Source organism: Oncorhynchus gorbuscha, linkage group LG24, assembly GCF_021184085.1.
Source record: "Oncorhynchus gorbuscha isolate QuinsamMale2020 ecotype Even-year linkage group LG24, OgorEven_v1.0, whole genome shotgun sequence".
Lineage (NCBI taxonomy): Eukaryota > Metazoa > Chordata > Actinopteri > Salmoniformes > Salmonidae > Oncorhynchus > Oncorhynchus gorbuscha.
In genome coordinates, this window is record NC_060196.1 from 5174483 (window position 1) to 5201956 (window position 27474).

General features: G+C 41.6%; 2 protein-coding genes across 5 annotated transcripts in view; one reads left to right on the forward strand and one right to left on the reverse strand.

Moving 5' to 3' along the window:
- LOC124012069 (lipopolysaccharide-responsive and beige-like anchor protein) overlaps positions 1-27474 on the reverse strand; it is a 419063-nt gene that overhangs the window by 201446 nt on the left and 190143 nt on the right. For 3 of the 4 annotated variants that reach the window (XM_046325446.1, XM_046325447.1, XM_046325445.1), the window contains exons 11-14: positions 21516-21640; positions 21088-21105; positions 13578-13721; positions 10988-11124 (exon numbers count right to left, since the gene is read on the reverse strand). In XM_046325446.1, the coding sequence (XP_046181402.1) occupies positions 10988-11124; positions 13578-13721; positions 21088-21105; positions 21516-21640 (424 nt within the window). The remainder of the gene's footprint in view (positions 1-10987; positions 11125-13577; positions 13722-21087; positions 21106-21515; positions 21641-27474) is intronic. The other variant, XM_046325448.1, reaches the window with a different exon arrangement.
- On the forward strand, positions 7344-9262 carry LOC124012070 (protein mab-21-like 2). The gene has a single exon (XM_046325449.1). It carries the CDS (start codon positions 7784-7786, stop codon positions 8861-8863), a length of 1080 nt encoding a protein of 359 aa, XP_046181405.1. The 5' UTR covers positions 7344-7783; the 3' UTR covers positions 8864-9262.

A 27474-nucleotide genomic window follows, 5' to 3' on the forward strand; every position in this document is an offset into this window, starting at 1 on the left:
CATATATGGAGGCAAAACATACACGAGGAGGGATGGTTGGCGACATTGTGTTGTACGCCAGCGAGGTGCTAAAAAAACAAAACAGCAGCCGTATATCCCATTACCCCTTGGGGCTCGGCTGAGTAATCTGGTAGCTCACTAGCTAGCCTCTCCAGTAGCTGGGCAGATGTGGTAGTGTGTTGGGGGGAGGGGGGGGGGGTACTTTTGAGAGCGAGTGAGTCAGAAAAAGAGGTGCTTATCAGAAAGCAGAAGTGAGAGAGAGAGGGGTTATGGACCCTGTCCTGGTGGAGTCGTCACACAGACTCAGATCAAAGACGGACTCTTCAGGCAGGCCTCATCCTCTTTTACTCTATTCAGTACAGACCAGAGAAAGATCTTTAGGCGCCGTCTGATAAAGTGGGATGTTTTCACACCGAGATAAATAGGCAGAGAATAAAAGATGACTTCGAAAAGGCTGAGAAGAGCCTCAAAAGAAGTAGTTTAGTATCTATGACATGTTTTTATTTCTCCAAGGTACGGAGTTGCTCTTTGCTGTGATTGGTCCAATAACACGTGTCACGTTATGCTACATGGATACTATCATATTCGTGTTGGTGGTAATAAATCTAGTTTAAGTTATACACTTACCCTAAAACATAACATGAGCATATATTGGCTACATAAAATCCCCAAAATTATTATAATCATTATCGCATGTGTATTAACGTGTAATATCTGCATGATTAGCATAATCACCATTCATGCACTGAACATGGCCTTGGATGACTTCAAATAGACGCCAGGATCCAAAATGCCATATAAGGTGCACAGACACCAAAGCGGAAGTACACGGAGATGAAACCGAATTCTGGAATCTCTGCAGTTCTGTAGTGTACTCTAACATGATGGATTCTGAAGGAGGCTATCGGAAATGAACTCTGTTTGGCTATGGTTCTGAGACTATTTGTTTTCGTTCTGTTCCTACAAATCAGCTGAACCCTAGAAAAAAGTGTGACAAGCCTTAAGAATAAGCAGCCTTACTTCGCCAAAAGCGAGCCTTTCCTTGAAAAAAGTCCCTCTGGATCCACACGCTAAGGGAACATCCGTGATAACTTTGAAACGAATAGTGAATGATGAGTCCAAAAGATGATTCACACAAAATGTTCGTATGAATTAAGGAGAGGTCAAAGGATGGGGCCAAAATACACACAAGCGCGTGCCCATGTGTACGCACACACACACACACACACACACTCTGAAACTACAGGACATTGTGATGACTAACTACACCTAATATAACCTCAATAATAACATCCATGCATAGACACTACCTGAACACCAAAAATCCACACAACAAAAACACCATTCTAGCGTTGCATGCGTTGCCCATAATAGGTGCAGTGTTGTGTCACGACAGTGTGAAACCAGTTGAACTCCGGTTCACACAATTTTGCTTCAGTCGCTTATGAAGGCAAGAATTTATTTCCAGATATGTGTATATTGACCCTGTCTGACATTCAGAGTGTATTTACAATTTGTCTTTATAAGTCATACTTACTGTCACCATATATTTCATTAAGCTACAGTTAGCATGTTACTTTACATTTGGACATTTTCACGACTTTGAGTGTGTCCCATCCCAAATGGCACCATGTTCCCTATATAGTGCACTACTTTTTACCAGGGTCCATAGGGCTCTTGTACTATATAGGGAATGGGGTGTCATTTGGGACACACACTTGGGGGCGTGTATTCATCTTTCAGGGACTGAACTGTGCTTTTGATATTAAACAGTCTTGCAGTCTAAAATAAAAACCCTTAACCGTTCTTTTTTTCTTTCTTAAGCTGCACGCCAAGGGTCTTTGAGTACTATTCCTCCAGTCGGGCATGATTCAGGGGAAAGAATGTCAAATCTCAACAGTTTTGCATTTTTTAAATCTTCACAATAAATCAAGTTTGTAAGTAAACCATACATCACACGGTACCTAATGTAACGTTGCCTGTTCGGTTAGAGTTCAAGTATTTGCGCTAGAAACTTCCAAACGAACGTTTGTGTCTATGTGGCTTATCTCGTCTCTTAACAGCGTCAATTCTACGACGGTTCTAGTCCAGATCCAGAACATTGCTAATGACAACAAAAAGGAGGTGTATGTTGTAGGTTGACTACAACACTGACATGAATGCCACTCCAACTATAAACCAAAGATGGGAACAGGTTCATATAACAGAAGGTTAATGCAAAAATACCAAATATGCTGGATCATGAGAAAATTACCAGATTGCATGTGTGTGTGTATGTATAGCATGCCTATACAGTGCATTCAGAAAGTATTCAGACCCCTTGAATTTTTCCACATTTTGCTACATTACAGCCTTATTCTAAAATTGATTAAATACATTTTTCTTCTTCTCCATAAATCCACACAATACCCCAAAATGACAAAGCGAAAACAAGTTTTTAAAATGTTTGCAAATGTATTAAAAAGTATATATTTTTGAAAGGATATAGCTTATTTACATAAGTATTCAGAACCTTTGTTATGAGACACCCGAAATTGAGCTGAGGTGCATCCTGTTTCCATTGATCATCCTTGAGATGTTTCTACAACTTGATTGGAGTCCACCTGTGGTAAATTCAATTGATTGGACATGATTTGTTAAGGCACACACATGTCTATATAAGGTCCCACAGTTGACAGTGCATGTCAGAGCATAAACCAAGTTACGAGGTAGAAGGAATTGTACGTAGAGCTCCGAGACCGGATTGTGTCGAGGCACAGATCTTGTGAAGGGCACCAAATCATTTCTTCAGCATTGAAAGTCCCCTTCGCCGGGGCAAACTGAGCTATCGGGGGAGAAGGGCCTTGGTCAGGGAGGTGACCAAGAACGCAATGGTCACTGTGACAGAGCTCCTCTGTGGGGATGGGGGAACCTTCCAGAAGGACAACCATCTCTGCAGCACTCCACCAATTAGGCCTTTATGGTAGAGTGTACAGACAGAAGCCACTCTTCAGAAAAAGGCAGGACAAGCCAAAAAGCACCTAAAGACTCTCAGACCATGACAAAAAAATTGAATCAAATTTTATTTGTCACATTCACCGAATAGAACAAGTGTAGACTTTACCGTGAAATGCTTACTTACAAGCCTTTAACCAACAGTTCAGCTCAACAAGAATAAAATATTTACCAAGTAGACTAAAATAAAAAGTAATAATAAAGATAACACAATAAAAACAAGGAGGCTATGGATAGGGGGCACCAGTACCAAGTCAGTGTGCAGGGGTACAAGCTAGTTGAGGTAATCTCTACATGTAGGGGGGGGGCTGAAGTGACTATGCATAGGTAACAAACAACGAGTGTACAAAAGGGAGGGTGTGGGATCTCTCTGGTCTGATGAAACCAAGATTTAATTATTTGGCCTGAATGCCAAGCTTCACTTCTGGAGGAAACCTGGCACCATCCCTACAGTGAAGCATGGTGGTGGTGGCAGCATCATGCTGTCATCTGCCTTTTTCTGAGGAGTGGCTTCTAACATCTCTAGAGAGACCTGAAAATAGCTGTGCAGCAACGTTCCCCATCCAACCTGACAGAGCTTGAGAGGATCTGCAGAGAAGAATGGAAGAAACTCCCCAAATACAGGTGTGCCAAACATGTAGCGTCAAACCCAGGAAGAGTCGGGGCTGTAATCGCTGGTCTCTGAATACTTACGTAAATGTGATATTTAAGATTTTGCACAACAACAAAAAATAACTTTTTTTGCTTTGTCATAATGGGATATTGTGTGATGAGGGGAAAAAACAATTTAATCAATTTCAGAATAAGGCTGTAACGTAACAAAATGTGGAAAGAGTTAAGGGGTCTGAATACTTTCCGAATGGACTGTATATGTGTAAACACCAAATACACCCATCATAAGTGAAAATAATCAGACTTTGAGGTTACATTCCTTAACTTGAACCAGGTAATAACCAATAAAACAAATTCCTCAATTAAATTAAAATACCCAACAGAAACAACCCTTAACTACAGTTTTATAGTTTTTCCAACATCCAGGCTTATAGTTAGTTAATCAAGACAGTGAGTTTTGTGAATCTGTCCGGAGGTCTCCTACTAGGGTTGGGCCAATATATGATCAAATTGAATATCGTGATATTTGACATTAACGATATATCGGGAACTTATTAACAAATCAAAAACTGTGAAGTTTTATCAGTTAGGCTGTTTAAATATGTTGAAAATGAAGTCTAAATTAATTAACTAAGCCTTACTGTTTCACAATACAAAGTTTATTTAAAGTTAAGATCATAAATAAGCACAGGTTGGAATGATTTACTCATTAACTGCGCAAAACAATTGTATCAGATATTGCAATATCTGGAGTAGCATATCATAGAAGATGTCTCCCCAAATATCACCCAACCACATCTCCTGCACTACAGTAATCTGTACCCTCTGTAGTGTTAGTAGCTTCATCAACACTACTGGAATCTATGAGAACGTCAAGTCCACAGGCATTTGCCATTTTACTGTTTAAAAAAGAATTAAACTTTTACAGAAAAAAATGTTTGCAGAGAAAAACTGAAAAACACTATCACTTGGTTTCTGCCAACTTTGTGGCTTATTTCAGTATCCACACTGTATTTTCAGCGGTTGCATTTTCCAGTCTTCAGCTAAACCCGATGCTACAATGAATGTGGTGAGAATGAGAAACTAAAGCTAAATAGAGTACATGAGTATTCCAGGAATGTTTCAGTCCATTAACCTTTGTGTCGTGGTCATGCTGACCAATCTGTGGGAAACATAATGTATATTTGGCGCAAAAAGCATATTCTCCAAAATGGGAAATAATCGTTGTGTTTTTGTAATAATAAACTACAAGAAAAGGCATTGGCTGTATAAAGCCTGCATAACATTGAGACAATAGTGTTTCAGTCATTTACTAATATTACCATCAATTACATTTAAAATGTTAGTCTGTCTCTGTTTAAAGAGCCAAACAATCTGCGTAAGCGGTTTTTCCCTCGTATGTCTAAACACGTGTTAAATTAGCTTCGCTGACTATTGACTACTATTGTATGATAATATATTTTTAAAGGGATCAAATATACATTTGAAGTAACTTCATAACGTACATCAGAATGCGAAAGAAGGTTTTCATATAATTAATATAGATTTTTGATAAGCAATGTTAACTCTGCGTCATTGCATCGTTGGGTGCTTTGCTTAACACCACAACAAGGATCTGGAGATATTTTCAGCTCCAAATGACCAAAAGTCGTTGCAATTAAAACAGTTATGTCTAATTAGGCCAAAAGCCTCGAGGGATCCCGGCATAAAAACGATGTCCACTGGACAGAGAATGTCCAATTGACTCCCTAATGAATTTAATGCCAAAGCTCCTAACAACCTGCGCCTCATTAACTTGAGTAGTCTACAGCGGGAGGACGGGCAAAGAAGCTTCAGAGCTGCAGATAGATCAATAGTTTTGCAAACTGGACTTTAACTTAAGTAGCTTTCATTTAACTGATGCGTTACTTTTTGGGCCATTCTTATGCAGCATCACTGTCTGAGGACCAGTCTCACACCCCGCCTTCTCCCCGCGCGTCTCGGTGCTGTGCCCGCGAGGAGACGGTGATTGGTTCTTAAGTCATCTTACATGAAGTCTGGGGTGATAAGAGGACTTCAATTACAATCCCGGGCCCGCGCGAAAAACGCCTGTCCGTTTATTATTCATCACCGACAAGGTTCACGCGCCGATAAAGCGATGACCAGATTAAAAGTACGTGCATTTTTGGAAAACCACGCACAGCGCACAATGAGAAAGAAAAAGCCGGCTGTTTATGACTTGAGTGATTTTAAAATATAATTGAGCTTCTTGGAAATCAATTACATATTTAAATTGTTGTAATATGAATGTGAAAAGAAACATCAGACCTTTAGCTTTTTTTCTGAATTAGGCATTATTAAATGTAACATGCGCTTTATAAAACGACAAGGGCAAATCGGCTGCAATAAAACAGGCCCCAAACATAGTATTGAAGAACTATGGAATACCACGTTAACATCTCAAAGGGTCTTACGATGTTAATTAAAATAATAGGCCTGTAGTCTTATTATCGTTCATCACATTTTAGAATGACACGCGTGCTAAAACTTGCTCTGCAGGTGCGTGTAGTCCGCATCCATTCTAGGAGGAATTGTTCTCCGTTCTTAAATTGTGCAATGGCATGAAATGGGTGAAATATGGAAGTAATATTATGTTAATTTAGCCGATAGAATATTAGGGAAATTAGTAGGCCAAATTTGTATGGGAATACAATAAACCACATTTCAGTGAGGGGAAGGTTGTTGCTCTTAATCCGATATCCGAGGGAAGTTACTGGGTGTAATTTTAACTATTCAGGCCTATAATCTACTGTCACGATACACCAAGATGAAATCACTAGGCACAAAATGACAAACAAAAAGCATTTCCTTTAAGACAAGTGGTTTGAAATGTGAACAACTTCTAGCCTATTAGACTGGAGAGAGAAAAAAATACTGAAAATCAGGAAAACATAAATGATATGCTATTTTATGGAGAGAAAAAACACAAATATTAGAAATATTGTACACTCACTGAACATTCGATTTATCTCGTTAACCTGATTATCTCACACCGTGTTGAACCCGCAGCCTGGAGACGCGCTTTCTAATAAAATTAGGCTCTTGTTTCTTGACGCATAAATGTCATAAAACATCAGTCAAAAAATTACTTGGTATACATAAATTAGCAATTCACTAGAAATATGCAAATGCTCGAATAGTCCAATAATTCATACATACTACAAATGTACAACATTTAAAAAACGTATTGGTTTCATTGTCAGAAGCGATTAAAACATTAGTGCTGATGTTTATAAAGTAGTATCAAGCCTCATTAACTGCCATAGAAAAACAAAAGGGTTCCAAATTGATGCCATTCAGACATGAAGCGAGCCAGTAAATAAACACTTCCCTTGCAAGGTATCCAGCATCACTCAATGCGCAACCTATTCTCCTTCTAAATGTGTCCATTTTATACTGATCACGTGCACACCTGGGGGGAAAAAAAGGCTAGGTCAAGGCAAAAGAGACACAGCTGTCTTTAAAACGTATTAAATATACTTCGTAGAAAAGAGCACAAAGTGTGTATACGAAAAGGAACCGTTTATCTTCCTATAACTCGACCTGGGAGCAGAGGCTCCGCGCGCAGGATGTTGGAGAGCGAAAGTGTGCCTCTCGTGAAAGAGTGCTTCTCGGAGAGGCCTCTGATTGGCTGGTTGCACTGACAGCTCCGCCGTTGATTGCAGGAGGAGAAGCCCGACCCCTTTCACTCTTCTAGGGGACCATTCATAAACTACACAAGTCCAGCTCGCACAGCTGAGTGTGGACAACAGTGGGACAAGGTAGGAGAATAACACGTAGTTTTCATGTTCAACCGATCGGACAAGGAGAGATGAGTGGTCACGACCAGAGCTTTATCCTTTAGGGTCTGCAAGCGCGAGGACACGGACGGTATTATACTGTACAATGAGCCCACCCCATTCTTGGGCTGCCTACTGCATATGACTTGGACTGATATTTAGTAGCCTATTACGTTGCATCCCTATCGGTTTCCTTCCGACACTGTCTGACGTCCATCCGCTGTGTACGCAAAAAAGTTTAATTATATATATTTTCCATTGCTTGGGGAAGAGCGTTTCGCCTCTGGCTTTACCGGTAAGCATTGGATCCGTCAACGTACTGCGACTCTCCGGTGTACAGCCCGGACCTCTGCCCAAACATGATAGCGACGCAGGCAAAGCTGGTCTACCAGCTCAACAAATACTACAGCGAGAGATGCCAAACTCGAAAAGCGGCCATTGCAAAGACTATCCGGGAGGTGTGTAAGGTAGTGTCGGACGTCCTGAAGGAGGTCGAGGTGCAGGAACCCCGGTTCATCTCCTCTCTCAGCGAGATAGAGGCGCGCTTCGAGGGGATGGAGGTCATAGCCCCCAACGAGTTCGAGGTGGTCCTCTACCTCAACCAGATGGGAGTGTTCAACTTTGTTGACGACGGTTCTCTGCCCGGCTGCGCTGTACTGAAGCTGAGCGACGGCCGCAAAAGAAGTATGTCTCTCTGGGTCGAGTTCATAACGGCCTCGGGCTACCTTTCCGCCCGGAAGATCCGTTCAAGGTTTCAGACTCTGGTGGCGCAAGCGGTGGATAAGTGTAGCTACCGTGACGTGGTTAAAATGGTAGCAGATACAAGTGAGGTAAAACTAAGAATCCGGGAGAGATACGTGGTTCAGATCACCCCTGCGTTCAAGTGCACAGGGATCTGGCCTAGGAGCGCTGCCCAGTGGCCCATGCCCCATATCCCCTGGCCTGGTCCGAACCGGGTGGCCGAGGTCAAGGCCGAGGGCTTTAACCTGCTCTCCAAAGAGTGCTATTCGTTGACCGGGAAACAGAGCTCGGCTGAGAGTGACGCCTGGGTCTTGCAGTTCAGCGAGGCCGAGAATAGGCTCCTGATGGCGGGATGCAGGAAAAGATGCCTCTCGGTCCTGAAGACTCTCCGCGACCGTCATCTCGAGCTACCCGGTCAACCACTTCAGAGCTACCACATGAAGACCCTGCTGCTGTATGAGTGTGAGAAACACCCGAGAGAGACCGACTGGGACGAGTCCTGCCTCGGAGATCGAATCAACGGAATTCTGCTGCAGCTCATCTCGTGTTTGCAGTGCCGCAGATGCCCCCATTATTTCTTACCAAATTTGGACCTGTTTCAGGGGAAGCCCCACTCGGCCCTGGAAGCTGCCGCAAAGCAGACGTGGAGACTGGCGAGGGAAATCCTCACTAATGCAAAAAGTTTGGACAAATTATAAACTGTCGAATTGTCTGATTGTGATACTATTGCTATTTAGGGCCGAGGTGACGTTTTTTGAGATCACTTCAGAGTGGAAGGAAAACGTCATGATCTTGGTATCTCCGAGCAATGTGAAACAATTGAGAAATTAAAAACAAGCAAACAAAACTTTTACAACGGAGTGTAATGGGACATTGCCATTCAGAGAGGGGGAACGTGAAGGTACATTAAGCTAAATGTAATACTTTTTTGTTGTGGTTTTGTTTTTAAATGTTTTCACAAAGTGAATAAATGTTTATTTAAAATTATATGCACAAAATCTTTAAGTGAAAGAATAAAAATGTAGTGTGCCAAGTTCCAATTTTTCATTACGTGACCTTAAACTGAAATGTTAATAAAACTAAAGAAAATGACATTACAACTTGGCCTTGTGTTTGTATACATGTTTTGAGAACTGGCATTGTTTAGTAAGCAAGAGATAAAAGAGGATCGTGAAATCAATTCCTGTGTGAAAAAAACATAATTAATGTGCGTAAAAAAGGAATGTTGATACATTTACATTCGGTAAATCTTGGGCCTAGATTCATTTGATACAAAATACGAGTTCTGCATGATTATGCATATCAGAGAACATGCATTAATTGTCGTCTTGGAATAATTAATATATCACACTATAATTTAGTTCAATTTGATGAAAATTGTTTTAACAAAATAATAACGTCTATTTACTCGACAGTTTGATGTCGATATGCTATATGGCTGCAAAAATAATATTTAAACACACCGGTATGCATGTCTGTTATTACTGTGTATTAACTATTGGGGAGAAATTGCACGAGGATAAAGAGAAACACAACAACCACTTGTAGTAGGCCCATTCACCAGAAAAGACCATTGCTAATTTCAGGTTAATTCATTTGCCGTTAAAATAGAAAAATATAAACGCATGAAAGTCAAAAGCTCAAATGTTGATTAATGAACTTATCTGTTGTTCTTACTATATTATGATTATAACTGTTATTGCCAATAACCCTGGGCGCAGACTGCTGAAAAAAAGATACACAACTGTCACTCAATGACTAGCCAGGGAAAGTCGGGGCCCATTTCTTATTAACGAGACCTGATTCACATTGCTTTCGCTACGAGCGACTAAACACCACGCGGGAATATTAGTACAGTAGGCTATCCATTAGCAGCAGCCTATTTGGTTTATCACTGAACTGTTGAATACAAATAGAAAGAGGATGTTTTGAAATTAATACTAATTACTATAGCCTGTTATTTAGGATATTCAAATGAGTTATATAGGCTACATTTCAAAGGTGTCGAATAATACATTCAAGTCATTTCATGGTTTTTATTCTCAACAAAATTTACCACAACATAAGGCATTGTCCAACACACTATTCCTGATTCCTGGGCTGTATTTCACGAACAACTGAAAGACCCGAAGGAAGAAGAGCAGGCCTAGTCTTCTCTCTGTATCAGATATGCGATAGACTAACTTATTTTTTAAACGTTTGCTTGTGATGCTTCTGCAGGCTCTGAGGCCTTTGTGTATCGAATCTGCAGCGCAAACACCCGTTTTCAGAGAGACGTGATGTTGTCAATGACGTAGTCCACTAAACCAATGCAATTCAAGCACGAGTGAAGCTTAATGTTCACTTTCACGACGCAAATACACACACCACATAACAGCATCATAGCCTATACGGTTACAAATACACACACCACATAACAGCATCATAGCCTATACGGTTACAAATACACACACCACATAACAGCATCATAGCCTATACGGTTGTTATCATTTCAATTATAGAGATTATTGAGTCTCGATCTACATTTGGATTATTCAATAATTATTTGACCTTGACCTGATGATGATCGCAGAACTCGAGGCTGCTTACAGTCGTCATGCAATAGCCCAAATGCTTTTAGTCTACGCATGTTCATGGTTGGAGTTATTTACTAAATTATTATAAAGGCTTTACAAAGCAATTAGGCTGCAGAAAAGCATGACTTGGATGTGCTGGGGTCAGGGAAGGACTGGGAGAAAGGCCTGAGACATTTTGAAAGCTGATTTTACAGAATGGCGGGAGGGCCTGCTTTGGATCAATGGAAGTTAAAGCCCTTCTCTTACCTTTGGATCGATCGTTTTAAAGCTGGCCTCATCTTCATCCACCTCGAAGTAGAGTTCAGATGCAGTGATGGACAGCGTTCCTTTCACCACCACCGCCGGGGCGACCAGCTGAGCGCTAGTGCTCATGTTTACAGGGCCTAGGAGACAGACAGGGCCCAACAACGGCACGGGCCAGAAAGCAAACATTAGCCCGCTTTACAAAAATCACCCCCTGCCCCTCCTCGAGAAAACGATAGTTTTTTTTCCAAAGGGCAACAGCGTGTAAAAGTAAACATATAAACTCAACAAGGGCACGCACTGACTTTGATGGCTCTTTTTGTCTCCGTGAAAATACCATAACAATATAGAGAAGGCCACATATGCATTTTTAATGAGGGAAAATATTTGCTCTAGGCCAGGGCTGCCAACCCTCTTCCTGGAGATCTACCGTCCTGTGGGGTTTCAGTCACACCCTAATTTAACACACCCGATTCTACTAATTAGCTGCTCAACGAGACCTTAACTAGCGGAATCAGATACGCTAAATTAGGATTGGACTGAACCTACAGGACGGTAGATCTCCAGGAAGAGGGTGGGCAGCCCTGCTCAAGACGATGGGTTGGTTGTATAGGCCTATCTATCAGATGCGAGGTCAAGAAGAAAAATAAATCAGATTCTCAATTGTAGAATTTCTAGCTTAAACCTGCATGCAAATTATTTGTGTAACTGCAATTTAAATTAAGAATGCACACAATTATTATTAGCATTATTATTAGACCTAATTTCCTTGCTAGATCGAGTTAGATATAATATGGCGTGTTTGTAAGCACTGAAACCAGAATCACCATGATCTGAACAGTTCCTCTTTAGACTACAGGGAGGGAGAGGTGGTTTGACCCGCTGGGTAAAATAAAATATCAGCATCTGCGTAACCCAAGACAGACCAGCTTTGTCAAAAAATAGAATCAGCTGTCAATCAGGCCCCATTGATTGCGGGCTGGTGCTACGTCTGTTTAATCTCTCATCAATCTTAATTTATGCCAGTATGACAATGAGAAGGCCGCTCGAGGGAGAAACGTGTAAGCTCTTGCCGCTCCTGCCCCGCGCTCCACGTGTGCAGAAGCATTGTATTTGCAGATGTGCCGCGCGGCAGAAAGGGGCTTCAGAGCCCGGCTTGATTTCCCCAAAGCACCCACGTCTTTCCGAAACGGATGGCTATGGAATAAACAGATATGTTCATTTGTTGCAGTCACCCCTCCCTTCCCCCTCAGCCCTCCGAGCATTGTGAGCATTAGCATGTAGTCCGCGCGCGAAATAACATTTTTTCAATCACTGCCATGGAGACATTCAATTACACCTGGTGTTGTTCCGACAGACAGCTGCCTGTACTGGGACGCTGCGTCCTGTCTGTCTGTCTAGTCAGAGGAGTAGGAGACCCACATGACAATTTCCACTTCATTTCAGAATCCATGTCACTTTATTATGCATGGAATCTCCCCTTAACCCTATTGTCATCGTGGGCATTATTTTCATATAATTGCGCTCTGAGCGCATTTATATTAGTCTACAGTGGGTGAACAAGTTATAGTGGAAAGCAATGATGTGGGGAAATTGAGGATTATATAGGATGCAATCCGATTAGTAAAATAACGAATACGCCTATAGGAGTTCCAGGTATAGGGAGCATCATTTACATCAATATGGGTGTGAGATAATGGATTTAAAGTGGATAAGAAATTGGACAGCAACATCATTTTATGTGTTTGAGTCTTGTTAACGACAAAGCCTATAGTCTTTTTGATCTCCGCCTATACTATTTATTCGACATGGATTCATATAGGAAAACTGCACATTTAGAGCAATCATAATCAACTAAACACACAGAAAATGTTTAAGGTCCATAGTGCTATTCTAAAATGTGAAAATAATACCGTTTAGCTAAAAGCAGTGCACCTATACGCTAGGCCCAATCATAAAATAGGCCCACATGGGACGCATGTATCAAAATATCGCACTTGTCACGAGTACAAATTTGCGGCTTTCATTTAACATTTAACATAAAGGAAGTCGGAGGTAGGCCCCAAAATAGAAATTAACCTCGAGGCCAAACACATTAAGACAAAATGCACAGTTCACTTCTACTATTATAGGCCTATTCTCAACCTCTCGATTATTTAAAAAAAAGTGATAATTACTGTGTCAAAAGCTAACTATGAATCATATTACACAAGCGTGTTGGTACTTTTGTACTATAATTTCATTACAAACAAAAATGAGCTTTGCTTTGAGATATGTGAACTTGTAAACAAGCGCCAATAGGACATGTTTGTGTGTGTTATTATCCTCTACTCCCCCAAAGCCAGAGCATCACAAAACATCATGAGACTCCAGGGGTAATGGGAGGCGCTGGGGAGGTTATCCCCCCTTATTAACCGTTCCGGAGCCCCGTTATCCTTGCATGCGCGCCTCAAAGTACCCGCAGCAGCACCCGCGTGTGTTAGCAATGGAGACGCTGTAAAGGCGGGAGGGGGAGAATTCAACTAACGTGCGTACCCAGCCCCCTCTTGATGATGCGCGCGGGGACATGAAACGGATGAGCTGCATGCGTTACCTGTTAGGTTCTCCAATTCCTTCTCCTCCAAGGATGATAGAGTGTCATCGTCGCCATCCAACAATATCTCACTCTCAGAGTTCTGATTTCCCATCGCGTGACTTCTGATTGACTGTTTGCCTTTGAGGATATCTTCCTCCGGAGCTGAAAGAAGAAAAGCATTTTAAACCGCAATCCAAACGTAATTGTATTTTTACCAAGTGACCTTTCTGTACAGAGGTTAGTATCCTAAAAATAAACGTTTGAAATATATAGACAACAAATACGCTGCTATTCTGGGCTATGTTTAATGATAGTTTACTATATCACAGGTAAGACAGATGTTAAATGTAAAAGATTACTGAAAATGCAAGGCTATATAATCTATTCACATTGTAGCATATTTAATTGATCAATAATTCGTACTACGAAAGTAAAGTGAATAGTCAAATGTCAATATAAATATTCATTGAGTTGAGTTGTCTATTTTGCCAGAAATGTATTTAATTATTTAGGCTAAGTCTTGACGTCTTGCATTGGGATTCCAGAATGGATTCGAAATTAAATTGTTCAAAAGTATTTTAAGATTTGACAAAATAGCATGAACAAGTCTGATAAAAATGGAATAATGCTATAATTAATGACATAAATTAATAGTTTATAACTCAAGTGCACATTCAGATGCAACATGGATCTAATGCTAATATGATTCTTAGTACAATGAAAAAACTCCATGCGAAAAATAACATCAACATAAAGATGCTGCAAGCTGATGGAAACATCAAAACAAGTTTATAAAACCATGATAGAAAACTGGCAACAATTTTAAGTGGAACTTCATGCAATTTTCATATATTATTGTATAATTTGTCAAGTTATCATAGAGCCATAAACCCAGCTGGAACACTAGCAATGACTCTTGGGAGGCTTCGGGGTTATTGTGAACATAAAAGGTTACGTTAACAAATCCGACTCATCTTATCTCATAAAGCTATTTTCCAATGGCGCTGTGCCAACGTAGGCTAGCAATACCCATATGGCAACGGGAGTGAGGTTACAATGTCAAAGCGCGACATTGTATCGACTTGTGTTTACTGTTTAACCTGAATGACACTAATCTAATAGTTCAAATCAAATTGTTTTATTTAATTGATACCCAGGCAATAAGTGTATTTCAGTGTATTTCTAATGCAGATATACAACATTGTATGTCAAGTATAAAATGTACTGATAAGAAAATATAAAATGCATTGTTAAAACCACCATTTGCCTGTGCTGTGCAAAAAAAAAATGATTCTGGTCAAATCCAATATCCAGAAACATGAGCCAAAGATATTACACCAAAGCAAAAGAGCCTCCAAAGCCTACTGCCTTTCCTTTTTATTTCTACTTAACATGACTTCAGGTCCAAAAGGATTTAAGAGAAACAGTAATCTGCAAACATTTACAGAACCCTCATCATGCAGGCCCTTGGTGTGTGTGTGTGAGAGAGAGTGAGAGAGTGAGTGAGATTGAGAGAGAGAGAGAGAGAGAGAGAGAAAGAGAGTATGTGTGTTACACTCAACATGGTTTCTTTGCACTCCACTACACAACCACTGGACAGTGACCAAGTGGCCCCTCCAATCTCTCTGAGCAGCATCACCTGACGGGGTTAGACCCTAAGATAATTAGCATTTTTCTCAACATCACAAACTATAATATATGGACTCCAAAACTGCTGAGAGAGAGCAGAGTGAGAACGAACAAAAGAGAGAGACCTGGGAGAGAAAGAGAGAAAGCTGAGAGAGCAGAGAGAGAGCTGAGAGAGAGAGCTGAGAGAGCCGAGTGAGAGAGCAGAGTGAGCAGAGAGACAGAGAGCAAAAGAGAGCTGAGAGAGAGAGAGCAGAGAGACAGGGAGCTGAGAGAGAGAGAGCAGAGAGACAGGGAGCTGAGAGAGAGAGAGCAGAGAGACAGGGAGCTGAGAGAGAGAGAGCAGAGTGACAGGGAGCTGAGAGAGAGAGAGAGAGAGCAGAGAGACAGGGAGCTGAGAGAGAGAGAGCAGAGAGACAGGGAGCTGAGAGAGAGAGAGCAGAGTGACAGGGAGCTGAGAGTGAGAGAGAGAGCAGAGAGACAGGGAACTGAGAGGGAGCGAGTCTAAGAGAGCTGAGAAATCTCATGTCATGGAAAATATGCAGCCCAATGATATTTAGACTGGTCTTCCTGTAATTAAGTCTCCCTGGAGGATTCTTTAGTTAGCGGCACTGAAATGACTACCAGGTCTCTAATACATACCACATGCTACAATAGTATAGTATATTCACACCGTCCAAGTGAACTGACTGGACAGACCGATGGGCCGGGACGACTTTCTCTCACTGACAGCAGTGAGATGAAAAAGGCAGACGTGTATTTGAACTTCTGTACATTCTGTCATAAACACGCTCACTAAGTCTCACCCTGGGAAGACCACAATACTCAACACACTAGCATATCGATGTGGAAGGGTCTTGGGTTGTGTTTACAACTAAGAAGAAAACACTACTGTGACAACTACTGCTACTATATCAACTTACTAGTTCGCCAATAAATGTTACTAATAGGCTGTGAATGATTTACTTGTTAGTCGTGAATAGTATTATCAGTATTGGTCATGTTAGATTGTCTATTGTGTGCAAATACAATTCTATAAACACTGTGCTGCTTTCAAAACTACTTTGTAAGTCAAAATAAACAGCCAGGAGAAGTAAAGAAAATAAAAACAAAATTATTAGATTATACCTCTGATACATGTATCCCAATATTACATAATGACAAAAGATAAAATATAGTATTCTTGAAAACATAATAGATAGGATGTATATTTTTGATATATGATATATGTACAGAGAAGTGTTCTGAATGCATGTGTGTGTTTATGATCAAATGTGGGAGTGTGTATCAAACAATTAAAATCCATTTAACACCATTTCAACTTAAAAGTGAAACAACTGAAGCACAGTCAAAACTAAACGGCAGTACAAAGTCTAAACATTTCATTTAAAAAAAAACGCAATGATATTAGGCGATGTCTTAGCAAAATATTCAAAGACTAACACATTCTACATGTCCTTCACCTGAAGCAATGTCTCTGTCAACTGTTGTCTATGTTACTTAGAATTATAAACTGGGTGGTTCGAGCCCTGAATGCTGATTGGCTGAAAGCCGTGGTATATCAGACATTATACCAAGGATATGACAAAACATTTATTTTTACTGTTCTAATTACATTGGTAACCAGTTTATAATAGCAGTAAGGCACCTCCGAGGGTTGTGGTTTAAGGTCAATATACTACGGCTAAGGGCTGTATCCAGGCAGTCCGCGTTGCGTTCTGCTTAAGAACAGCGGCTAGCCGTGGTATATTGGTCATATACCACACCCCCTCAGACCTTAATGCTTAAATATGAAGCCTCAGTGAGAGTGTGAATGTCTGGCGTTTTGTGGATGTATTATAAATCCTTGACAAATAATTCAGAATAAAACACATACACATTTTACAACATATAACAAGCGACAACACGAAAGAAGCCGGAATGAAACAAACAAAATACCCATCAGGTCATGTCACCTAAACCATTCATTTAGATGGAACAGGGGCCACAAACAAAATACCCATCAGGTCATGTCACCTAAACCATTCATTTAGATGGAACAGGGGCCACAAACAAAATACCCATCAGGTCATGTCACCCAAACCATTCATTGAGATGGAACAGGGGCCACAAACAAAATACCCATCAGGTCATGTCACCTAAACCATTCATTTAGATGGAACAGGGGCCACAAACAAAATACCCATCAGGTCATGTCACCTAAACCATTCATTTAGATGGAACAGGGGCCACAAACAAAATACCCATCAGGTCATGTCACCTAAACCATTCATTTAGATGGAACAGGGGCCACAAACAAAATACCCATCAGGTCATGTCACCTAAACCATTCATTTAGATGGAACAGGGGCCACACACATGAATAAAACCTGTCTCCATTACACATTCAGGCCCCATTGTTTCTCTATCCAGAGGTTCAAAATTCAATTCACCTAAACCATTCATTTAGATGGAACTACGTTCACCTAAACCATATACTAAAGACATGCTACGTTGAGGCCCAGGTCATTTCCCTATTGCCAGAGGTTCAAAATGCTAATTCATATGCTTACATTACTAAAGCTCAAGGCATGCTTGGTCAAGAGCAATTAAATTGTCAGAATTAACAAATGTGTTTTTAACGAGACCATGGCCAGGAGCTGGAGTCATGAGGCGAGTATTGATCTGCTGAACAGAGACATTAGTCTTCAAGTATTTACTCTGCCAGCCACCTCTCCTCCAGCCTCCCTCCACAGTCCTCCCTTCACCCAGGGCAGGACCAAATCAATCCCCAGAAAGGATGTCTCTTTCCAGCCATAAATACATAACTAGCCCCCTCACCGACCCAACCAGCCTGACCGCCACACGTCTGCAGGCCGGCTGGGGCTCTCAGAGTGGAAATGGTCCTCAAGGTTCTTGGCTGGTTATGAATGATCACAGTTGTATATAATATCTAAGGATTGTCCATGGCCTAAATACAGGATTTTTTTCCTCCTACATATCTTACATAAAAAAGATGCCATTTAGGAAATTTAGGAAAGTGTTTACTTATACTTTGTAAAATGCTTATACTTTGTAAAACAAACAATGCACTTTTTTTGCTAAATAAGTTGTCAGGAAAATAATACTTATTAAATTCCCAAAATGTTTTTTTTATTTTTTATTCTCTTACTGGTTAAATATGTCTAATTTCTATTCTTGAGCGTGTTTTTCATGACTTGAAAAGTGTTGCCATCACTCTTGTAGCTGGAAATAAATGTTAAATGCAGACGTGATCATGCACTAAATGTTTTGTTTGGGGAAAGAGGAGGGTTTTCTCTCTATTTTCCCTGTTTCATGGGATCAGAATAATTACAGCCAGATATGACCTCTGTTCCCTGTTTGAAAACTCACGACTGCGCTCTCACCTTGCGCTCCACTTCCGTTACAAATGTCGGGTCGATGAAAACAACAAGAAAGGTTACCTCAGAAAATGGACGCCGCAGTCAGGCCTCAAGTCAAAGAGATATTTTAATGATATGTTCTTTCCCCCAAATGCAGCAGGGTAGCGCGCGCGCATGTGTGTGTGCATACGCAACTAACAGGACAACACTCTGTAGAGTTATTACCAAGACTGGCTGGTAGCTATTTTTTACTACAGTAGTGACTTTGAAAACAAAACACACCCTATATGTCAGAATATGTCCCCCCTATGTTGTTGAATATATCCAGAGCATGTTTTATATTGACTTACTGATGATGCCCCCTACTAGAGCAGTGAGTCAGTGATGGAGAGGGGAGAACAATTACAAGTCACCAACTGACGCTTCAACGATCATCTGCCTTTGTAATCAGTTCTTCATTGCACTAAAATTGTAAGATGGCGCCAACAGACATCGCCTTGTGTCGAGCTCCTACTCAACATTCAATGTTGAGGATGTCAGCAAGCATCACTGTTTACACCTGCTGTATCCTGTGTTCGTGAACAAATAAACTCTGATGATTTCAAATGATCTAACATAAAGGGATGACGGGAAAGAGAATGAGAGAAAAGCAAAAAGAGAATTAGGGAGACACACAAAGAGAAAAGAGAGAAAAAAACCTAGAGAGAGAGCGAGCGAGAGAGAGAAAGAGAGCATCAGCGTAACAGAGAGAAGGACCAGTGGTCCTCAGGCCCCTCCACCCTCCAGCTGCATCTCCACACCACAGATATTACGCCCGTCCCCGGTCCCCGCCGGGCCCACGAGGATGCTGGGATTGCCAGACACTTATTGCTTTTAGATCACATTCTTATTGACTTCTGTCACGGGGGCCGTTTGTCAAGAGGACTGATGTCACTTTTTTTTTGGGGGGGGGGGGGACTACCTCCATCCCTGTGACATATTGGAGACATTTTCGGGCCAGAAACAGGCCGTTATTATGGAGTGCAATAGGTTAAGCCGGTAAAAACCAACAGGCCTAGACAGGCACGGCCCTGATCACTAACCCTGGTGTGACTGGGAATACGGTCTTTAGTGTCTTAGCAGAAACTAGGGATTAGGCTCTACTCTGGGGACTCCTGCACCTACTTGGCCAATGAATGTGGTAAATGACTAAAACCTTTCTTCACACTGTGCTGACCAGAACCGTACTGTGCTGGGTCGGACATTCCCTTTTCACGTTGTATATTCCAGCATGGTTGCAGCAACCAGGCCAGCCCACCACAGCCTGGTTTAGTGGTGTGAAAATAGTAGTATACGTTGCTCCCTAGTTATTATCCAAGATATGCAGGATAACGTTTTAGCAGAAACTAGGGATTAGGGCCTACTCCGGGGAAAACGTCCCTCCTACTCGAACGCTAGAGAACATGTGTCCTACGGCCAATGTGGTTAATGGATTCTACGTTTCCTCCAACCTAGTTATCGCTAAGAATGAGACGGTGACTATGCAACTGTTGGTTCACTTTGGTTTAGTTGTCCTCATAGGAAGTTCCACAGAAATCGGGGTTTAACAATACATAAACACCTTCAAAGGGAAACGAAAGGATCAATTCAAACCCAATTCCAGTCCTGGAGGTAAAAGGTCATCAATACTGTTGGTTTTATCGATACTTCTGTCTTCTAGGTAATATTGATGTTACCGTTTCCTTTTAAACAGAACACGATCCTTGACTTGCTTTTACCACATGGTACTGTTGAGATATTGGTCAAGAGCAACCAAGCTAGTTTGGGTTTCTCTCTGCAACACACACAAACAAGACGTACTGTGAAATTAATAGTCCTGATATTTCCAAAATGATTAATTACACCTAAACTAATTAGCCCTCATATAATATTCACCTTCAAAGAAACACCTACTTATTCCCGTGAAAGTTAATGTATCATTGTTTGCTGACCTTAAGCCAATTAAGATTTGACATCATAAAGAGGCAGGTTAGTTAAATGGGCATCAACACCATTGGTCCTCCTCACCTGGCTCTCTTTATGAACATAATAACATCTCTGAGCTGATCAAACTGAACGCATGTGATTCTGGCATTATAGCTTCAGTGTTCTTTTGTTCATCAAATCAAGTACAAGTCATCCCCTGAGATGGTGGACATTTTGTACAGGATGCCATGATTGGGGATTTAAAGCAGGGAAAGTAACATGGAACAAAGGTAGTTGAGGTGAGATGCCGACTGGGATTCAAATGATTTACATTTGTATCATTGTACTGCTACAATACTGTCCTACCGAGCCGAAATCAACATTCCCCCCTTTAAATTAGTGAGCCCATATTATTTTAATTGCTGCTATACTTGGTGTCAAATTAAATATTCAAGAGAAAAATGAAGATGGAAAGAACGGAAGATCCCAACTGCTGCTTTCTATCAACAAGTCAAATGATAATGCATCATGGGAAAATGGGGAGAAGCCCAACCAAAGGGCTTGGTGGAGTCAGGGAGGCTTGACATTTTACTTACCATTAATGCCAGGCACCACTGTCATGCAAAAGGAAAGAAAAGGAAACAAACACATTTCACATTGCTACCAATGAAGGTTCATGCCAACTCAGACATTACATAACTCAAAGGGGATCAATTCTAAGTAAAAGTTTTGGGTTCCAGGAAGGGACAGGATGTGAGTGTGTGAGGGCCTATTGGAACACTGCGTACTAACATAGCTAACACTAATGGGGAGGCAGGTTAGGCAGTTAACTGTGTGAACTATTTCATTCAAATGAGGGTGTGCTTTTTCTAATTTCTTTACTGTTTCTTGTGGTACAATAACACACTTATGGCAACTGTAGTGCTTATTATTATTGCCTTGGACCTGCTGTCACAGGCGGGCACAGACTCACGGAGGGTTTGAGCAAAGGACGCTGGGTATTGAGCGAGGAGGGCTGACTGACCGTGTTCGGCTGCAGCTTTGAGCGTGGCCTTTGAGTGAGTGGATCCGAAGGGGTTCCTGACGAAGCGTCGGCGCCGCCTCAAGTCGTCCTCCCAGTAGTCGAGGCGCCAGAACTCCCGAGGACGGCTGCAGGGGAACAGAGGTAGCACATGTGTTAGCAATTACAGAACAGCGTGGTGGTAGCCTATAGCCCCAGTCACAGTGTAGAGTAGCGAGGCCAGCAGCAGCATAAAGACGGCCTTGTTTTGCTATACTGGGTATCCCCCCCCCCCCAACACCACAACAAATAAACACAGTAGATAGACCACCTAAAACCCTGACCTTGAAAATAACAATATGCTCCCACGTGAAACGAGCACTAAATACCTTATGGTGGAATGAGCAGCTGACAGAGTGATCAGTTTCCCCCACACTCCGATGTGCTCCCATTCCAGGCTCATTTGGGACCCAGCAGGGCACCTCGGCTCTAGCCTCTCTACCCGGGTAGCAGGCGAGTGCCCGGGCTGGTCCCAAAACACCATTACAAAAACAGGGAAGCGGGAGAGGGGGATGGCATTACCAATATTAATCAATGTCCACAGGCCTCTGTTTCTTCCCAATTTGCACCTCCTCCTTTACCCAGGCCTGGTCAGTTGTAAATCATTCAGACTAAAATCGTGTCCCAAATAGCACCCTATTCCCTATGGGCCCTGGTCAAAAGTAGTGCACTAAATAGGGAATAGGGTGCCATTTTGGACACATGCCCAATCTCAGGGACTTGGAAAGTGTTAACTTTTAATGAAGAGTCACAACCACTACACAGCATTGTGTTGTGTACATATAGGCAATAAAATATTAAAACTCAAAAGGGATTTCATTTAAATTAAATTTTAAAATATTAATTACTTTTCTTTCACACAGCATAAGGAGGATATATATTTATTTCCAACATTAGTGAGATGTTATTTTCCACCCACCCCTATTGAAAAAAGCTTGCCTAATCTAAATAACTAATTTACTGCTCGAGAAGAAATAGCTGGTAATTTGTCAAACTAAATTACGCCAAATGTGTTCCATATTGCGCGTATTATGAGGGAATGTGTTCGGCATTTAGAAATTAAAACACAATGGAAGAACACAACATAATCTCTCTAACTCAGTAGAGTGGAACGGAGGCCAGACACTTCCCTTCTTCACCTATGAGCTGGGTTCACACATTCAATTTACTATTAAAGCACTGAGAAAAACAAGTGGTCTAAGACATGTGCAAGTGTGTATTTGGGTTATTCTTAAGGTTGCATTAGGGTTGGTGTATGGCCTCAGCCTCGAAACAGATCCCAGTGTACTGATTTATAGAAGCATGATGAGATAGAAATCTGGACACCCAAGGTGCTGCGTCAGAAGGGTGAATTAATATTTGTGCGCAACAATTTTGAGTCTCATGGGTCTGAATACTTATGTAAATAAGATTTTTTTTTCTTATCGTAATACATTTGCAAAAATGTCTAAAAATCTGTTTTTGCTTTGTCATTATGGGTATTGTGTGTAGACTGATGAGGGGGAGAAAAACTTTAATTAATTTTAGAATAAGGCTGTAACGTGTGGAAAAAGTCAAGGGGTCTGAATAGTTTCTGAATGCGCTGTAAGTCATTACGTCTGTGGTGCTACGGGAGAAGTGTTCAGGTGTAAACAGGGCCTATTCCACCTGGCTATATAAATCAGGACGAGAGCACCAAGTAGCAGCATCTAGACAGACAGCTCTTTTATGTCCTGATATTTCACTGGCTGTCTGCATATACAGTATGTTAAACCAACAACGTACAATATCAAAATGAAGGGGGTTACAGATAAAAACAAATATTTTAAAAAGTCTAAACAGCAAGAGAACGTAATCCACATGAGAACGGTGAGGGGAAGAGGAAACGCTGTAGGGGAAGAGGAAACTCTGTAGGGAAAAGTGGAAATGCTGTAGGGAAAAGAGGAAACACTGTAGGGAAAAGAGGAGACGCTGTAGGGAAATGAGGAAACGCTGTAGGGAAATGAGCAAACGCTGTAGGGAAATGAGGAAACGCTGTAGGGAAAAAAGAGGGAAAAGAGGAAATGCTGTAGGGAAATGAGGAAACGCAGTAGGGAAATGAGGAAACGCTGTAGGGAAAAAAGAGGGAAAAGAGGAAATGCTGTAGGGAAAAGAGGAAACAATAGCACAACACTGGAACATATAGTCAAACACATTTACAGCTTGAACACCAAATGAGTGTTGACATCAGACCTTGGCGACCTTCATTAATTTATCTGAATTAATGAAAAATAAATCCTTCTTTTCATCTCTCTCTCTCTCTCTCTCTCTGTCTCTCTCTCTCTGTCTCTGTCTCTCTCTCTCTCTCTCTCTCTCTCTCTCTCTCTCTCTCTCTCTCTCTCTCCTCTCTCTTTTCTCTCTTTTGTCTCTCTCTTTTCATCTCTCTCTTTTCATCTCTGTCTCTCTCTTTCATCTCCCTCACTCTCTCTCTCTTTCATCTCCTCTCTCTCTCTCTCTTTCATCTCCCTCCCTCTCTCTCTCTTTAATCTCTCTCCCCCTCTCTCTCTCTTTTCATCTCTCTCCCCCTCTCTCTCTTTTCATCTCTCTCTCTCTCTCTCTTCATCTCTCTCTCTCTCTCTCTCTCTCTCTCTCTCTCTTTCATCTCTCTCTCTCTCTCTTTTTTCATCTCCTCTCATCTCTCTCTCTTTTCATCTCCCATCATCTCTCTCTCTCTCTTTCATCTCTCCTTCACTCTCTTCATCTCTCTTTTTCATTTCATCCACTTCATCTCTCTCTCTCTTTTCATTCTTCATCTCTCTCTCTCATCATCTCTCTTCATCTCTCTCTTTTTCATCTCCTTCACACTCTCTCTCTTCTTTTTCATCTCTCTCTCCCTCTCTCTCTCTTTTCATCTCTCTCTCCCTCTCTCTCTCTTTTCATCTCTCTCTCCCTCTCTCTCTCTTTTCATCTCTCTCTCTCTCTTTTCATCTCTCTTTCATCCCTCTCTTCATCTCTCTTTTCATCTCTCTCTCATCTCTCTCATCCCTCTCTTCATCTCTCTCTCTTCATCTCTCTCTTTTTCATCTCTCTCTCATCTCTCTCTTCATCATCTCTCTCTCTCTCTCTTTCATCTCTCTTCATCTCTCTCTTTTTCATCTCTCTCTTTTCATCTCTCTTTCATCTCTCTCTCTTTTCATCTCTCTCATCTCTCTCTCTTTTCATCCCTCTCTCTCTCTTTTCATCTCTCTTCATCTCTCTCTCTTTTCTTTTCATCTCTCTTCATCTCTCTCTCTCTTTTCTTTTCATCTCTCTTCATCTCTCTCTCTCTTTTCTTTTCATCTCTCTTCATCTCTCTCTCTCTCTTCTTTTCATCTCTCTCTCTCTCTCTCTCTCATCTCTCTCTCTCTTTTCTTTTCATCTCTCTCATCTCTCTCTCTCTTCTCTCTCTCATCTCTCTCTCTTTTCTCATCTCTCTTCTCTCTCTCTCTTTTCATCTCTCTTCATCTCTCTCTCTCTTTTCATCTCTCTTCATCTCTCTCTTTCATTTTTCATCTCTCTTCATCTCTCTCTCTCTTTTCATCTCTCTCTCTTTTCATCTCTCTCTCTCTCTCTCTCTCTCTTTCATCTCTCTCTCTCTCTCTCTCTCTTTCATCTCTCTCTCTCTCTCTCTCTCTCTTCATCTCTCTCTCTCTCTCTCTCTTTCATCTCTCTCTCATCTCTCTCTTTCTCATCTCCTCTCTCTCTCTTTTCATCTCTCTCTCCATCCTCTCATCTCTCTCTTCTCTCTCTCTTTTTCATCTCTCTCTCTCTCTCTCTCTCTCTTTCTTTCATCTCTCTCTCTCTCTCTCTTTCTTCTCCCTTTCATCTCTCTTTTCATCTCTCTTCATCTCTTCTCTTTTCTTTTTCATCATCTCTCTTCATCTCTCTCTCTCTTTTCTTTTCATCTCTCTTCATCTCTCTCGCTTTTCTTTTCATCTCTCTTCATCTCTCTCTCTCTTTCTTTTCATCTCTCTTCATCTCTCTCTCTTTTTCTTTTCATCTCTCTTCATCTCTCTCTCTTTTCATCTTTTCATCTCTCTTCATCTCTCTCTCTTTTCTTTTCATCTCTCTTCATCTCTCTCTCTTTTCTTTTCATCTCTTCATCTCTCTCTCTTTTTCTTTTCATCTCTTCATCTCTCTCTTTTCTTTTCATCTCTTTCATCTTTCATCTCTCTTTTCATCTCTCTTCATCTCTTCTCTTTTTTCATCTCTTTCATCTCTCTCTCTCTTTTCTTTTCATCTCTCTTCTCTTTCTCATCTCTCTCTCTCTCTCTCTCTTCTCATCTCTCTCTCTCTTTCTTTCTCTCTCTCTCTCTCTTTTTTTCATCTCTCTTCATCTCTCTCATCTCTTTTCTTTTCATCTCTCTTCATCTCTCTCTCTCTCTTCTTTTCATCTCTCTTCATCTCTCTCTCTCTTTTCTTTTCATCTCTCTTCATCTCTCTCTCTTTTCTTTTCATCTCTCTTCATCTCTCTCTCTCTTTTCTTTTCATCTCTCTTCATCTCTCTCTCTCTTTTCTTTTCATCTCTCTCTCTCTCTCTCTCTCTCTCTCTGCATCTTCATATCTCTGTCGTTCCCTTTCCCCACTCTCTCTGCATCTTCATATCTCTGTCGTTCCCTTTCCCCACTCTCTTTCTCACATTCTCTCTGCATCTTCATATCTCTGTCGTTCCCTTTCCCCACTCTCTTTCTCACATTCTCTCTGCATCTTCATATCTCTGTCGTTCCCTTTCCCCACTCTCTTTCTCACATTCTCTCTGCATCTTCATATCTCTGTCGTTCCCTTTCCCCTCTATCGCCCCCTCTTTCTCTTTTCATCTCTCTCTCTCAGCCTCTGGTCTTTTCTGGAGAAAAATAGAGAAAGAAACTGTCTTCAGCTCCCGTGTTTGTGTAAAGCCGAGGCAGTTTATAAGAGGCGCATGGGGGAATAGCAGACAGCACAACTATTAAATATTTTACAGGCAAACATTCTAAAGCACATAAGCAAAGAGAAGATGTCAAGGATCTCTCATTAAAAATGTATTTTGCTACTAAGGAGCTTGAAGACGTGATGAGGAAACGGTGGAAGAGAAGAAGGGAAGGAGGAGGGATGGAGTAGTAGGTGGAGAGGACGTGTCTCTCTGGTGTTCAGAGGAAATGAAACAGAAACACAGGGCAGAAACTAGGTCCCACAATATAATAACGCTCCTGTTTGTTGAGGGCTCAGTGTGAACGTGGGTGTGAGGATACACACGAGTTGTTGAAGGCTCAGTGTGAACGTGGGTGTGAGGATACACACGAGTTGTTGAGGGCTCAGTGTGAACGTGGGTGAGGATACACACGAGTTGTTGAGGGCTCAGTGTGAACGTGGGTGTGAGGATACACACGAGTTGTTGAAGGCTCAGTGTGAGGGCGTGTGAACGTGGGTGTGAGGATACACACGAGTTGTTGAGGGCTCAGTGTGAACGTGGGTGTGAGGATACACACGAGTTGTTGAGGGCTCAGTTGAACGGCTACACACAAGTGTGAGGGCTCAGTGTGAACGTGGGTGTGAGGATACACACGAGTTGTTGAGGGCTCAGTGTGAACGTGGGTGTGAGGATACACACGAGTTGTTGAGGGCTCAGTGTGAACGTGGGTGTGAGGATACACACGAGTTGTTGAGGGCTCAGTGTGAACGTGGGTGTGAGGATACACACGAGTTGTTGAGGGCTCAGTGTGGATACGAGTGGAGGGCTGTGAGGAGGATACACACGAGCTCAGTGTGAAAGGATACACAGGCGAATGCATTTATCTTTTAGTCATTTAGGAGATGCTCTTATCCAGTGCAACTTACAGGAGGAAATAGGGTTAAGTGCCTTGCTCAAGGGCACGTCAATACATTTTTCCACCGAGACGGCTCGGGGATTTGAACCAGCCCCCTTTCGGTTACAGGCCCAACGCTCTTA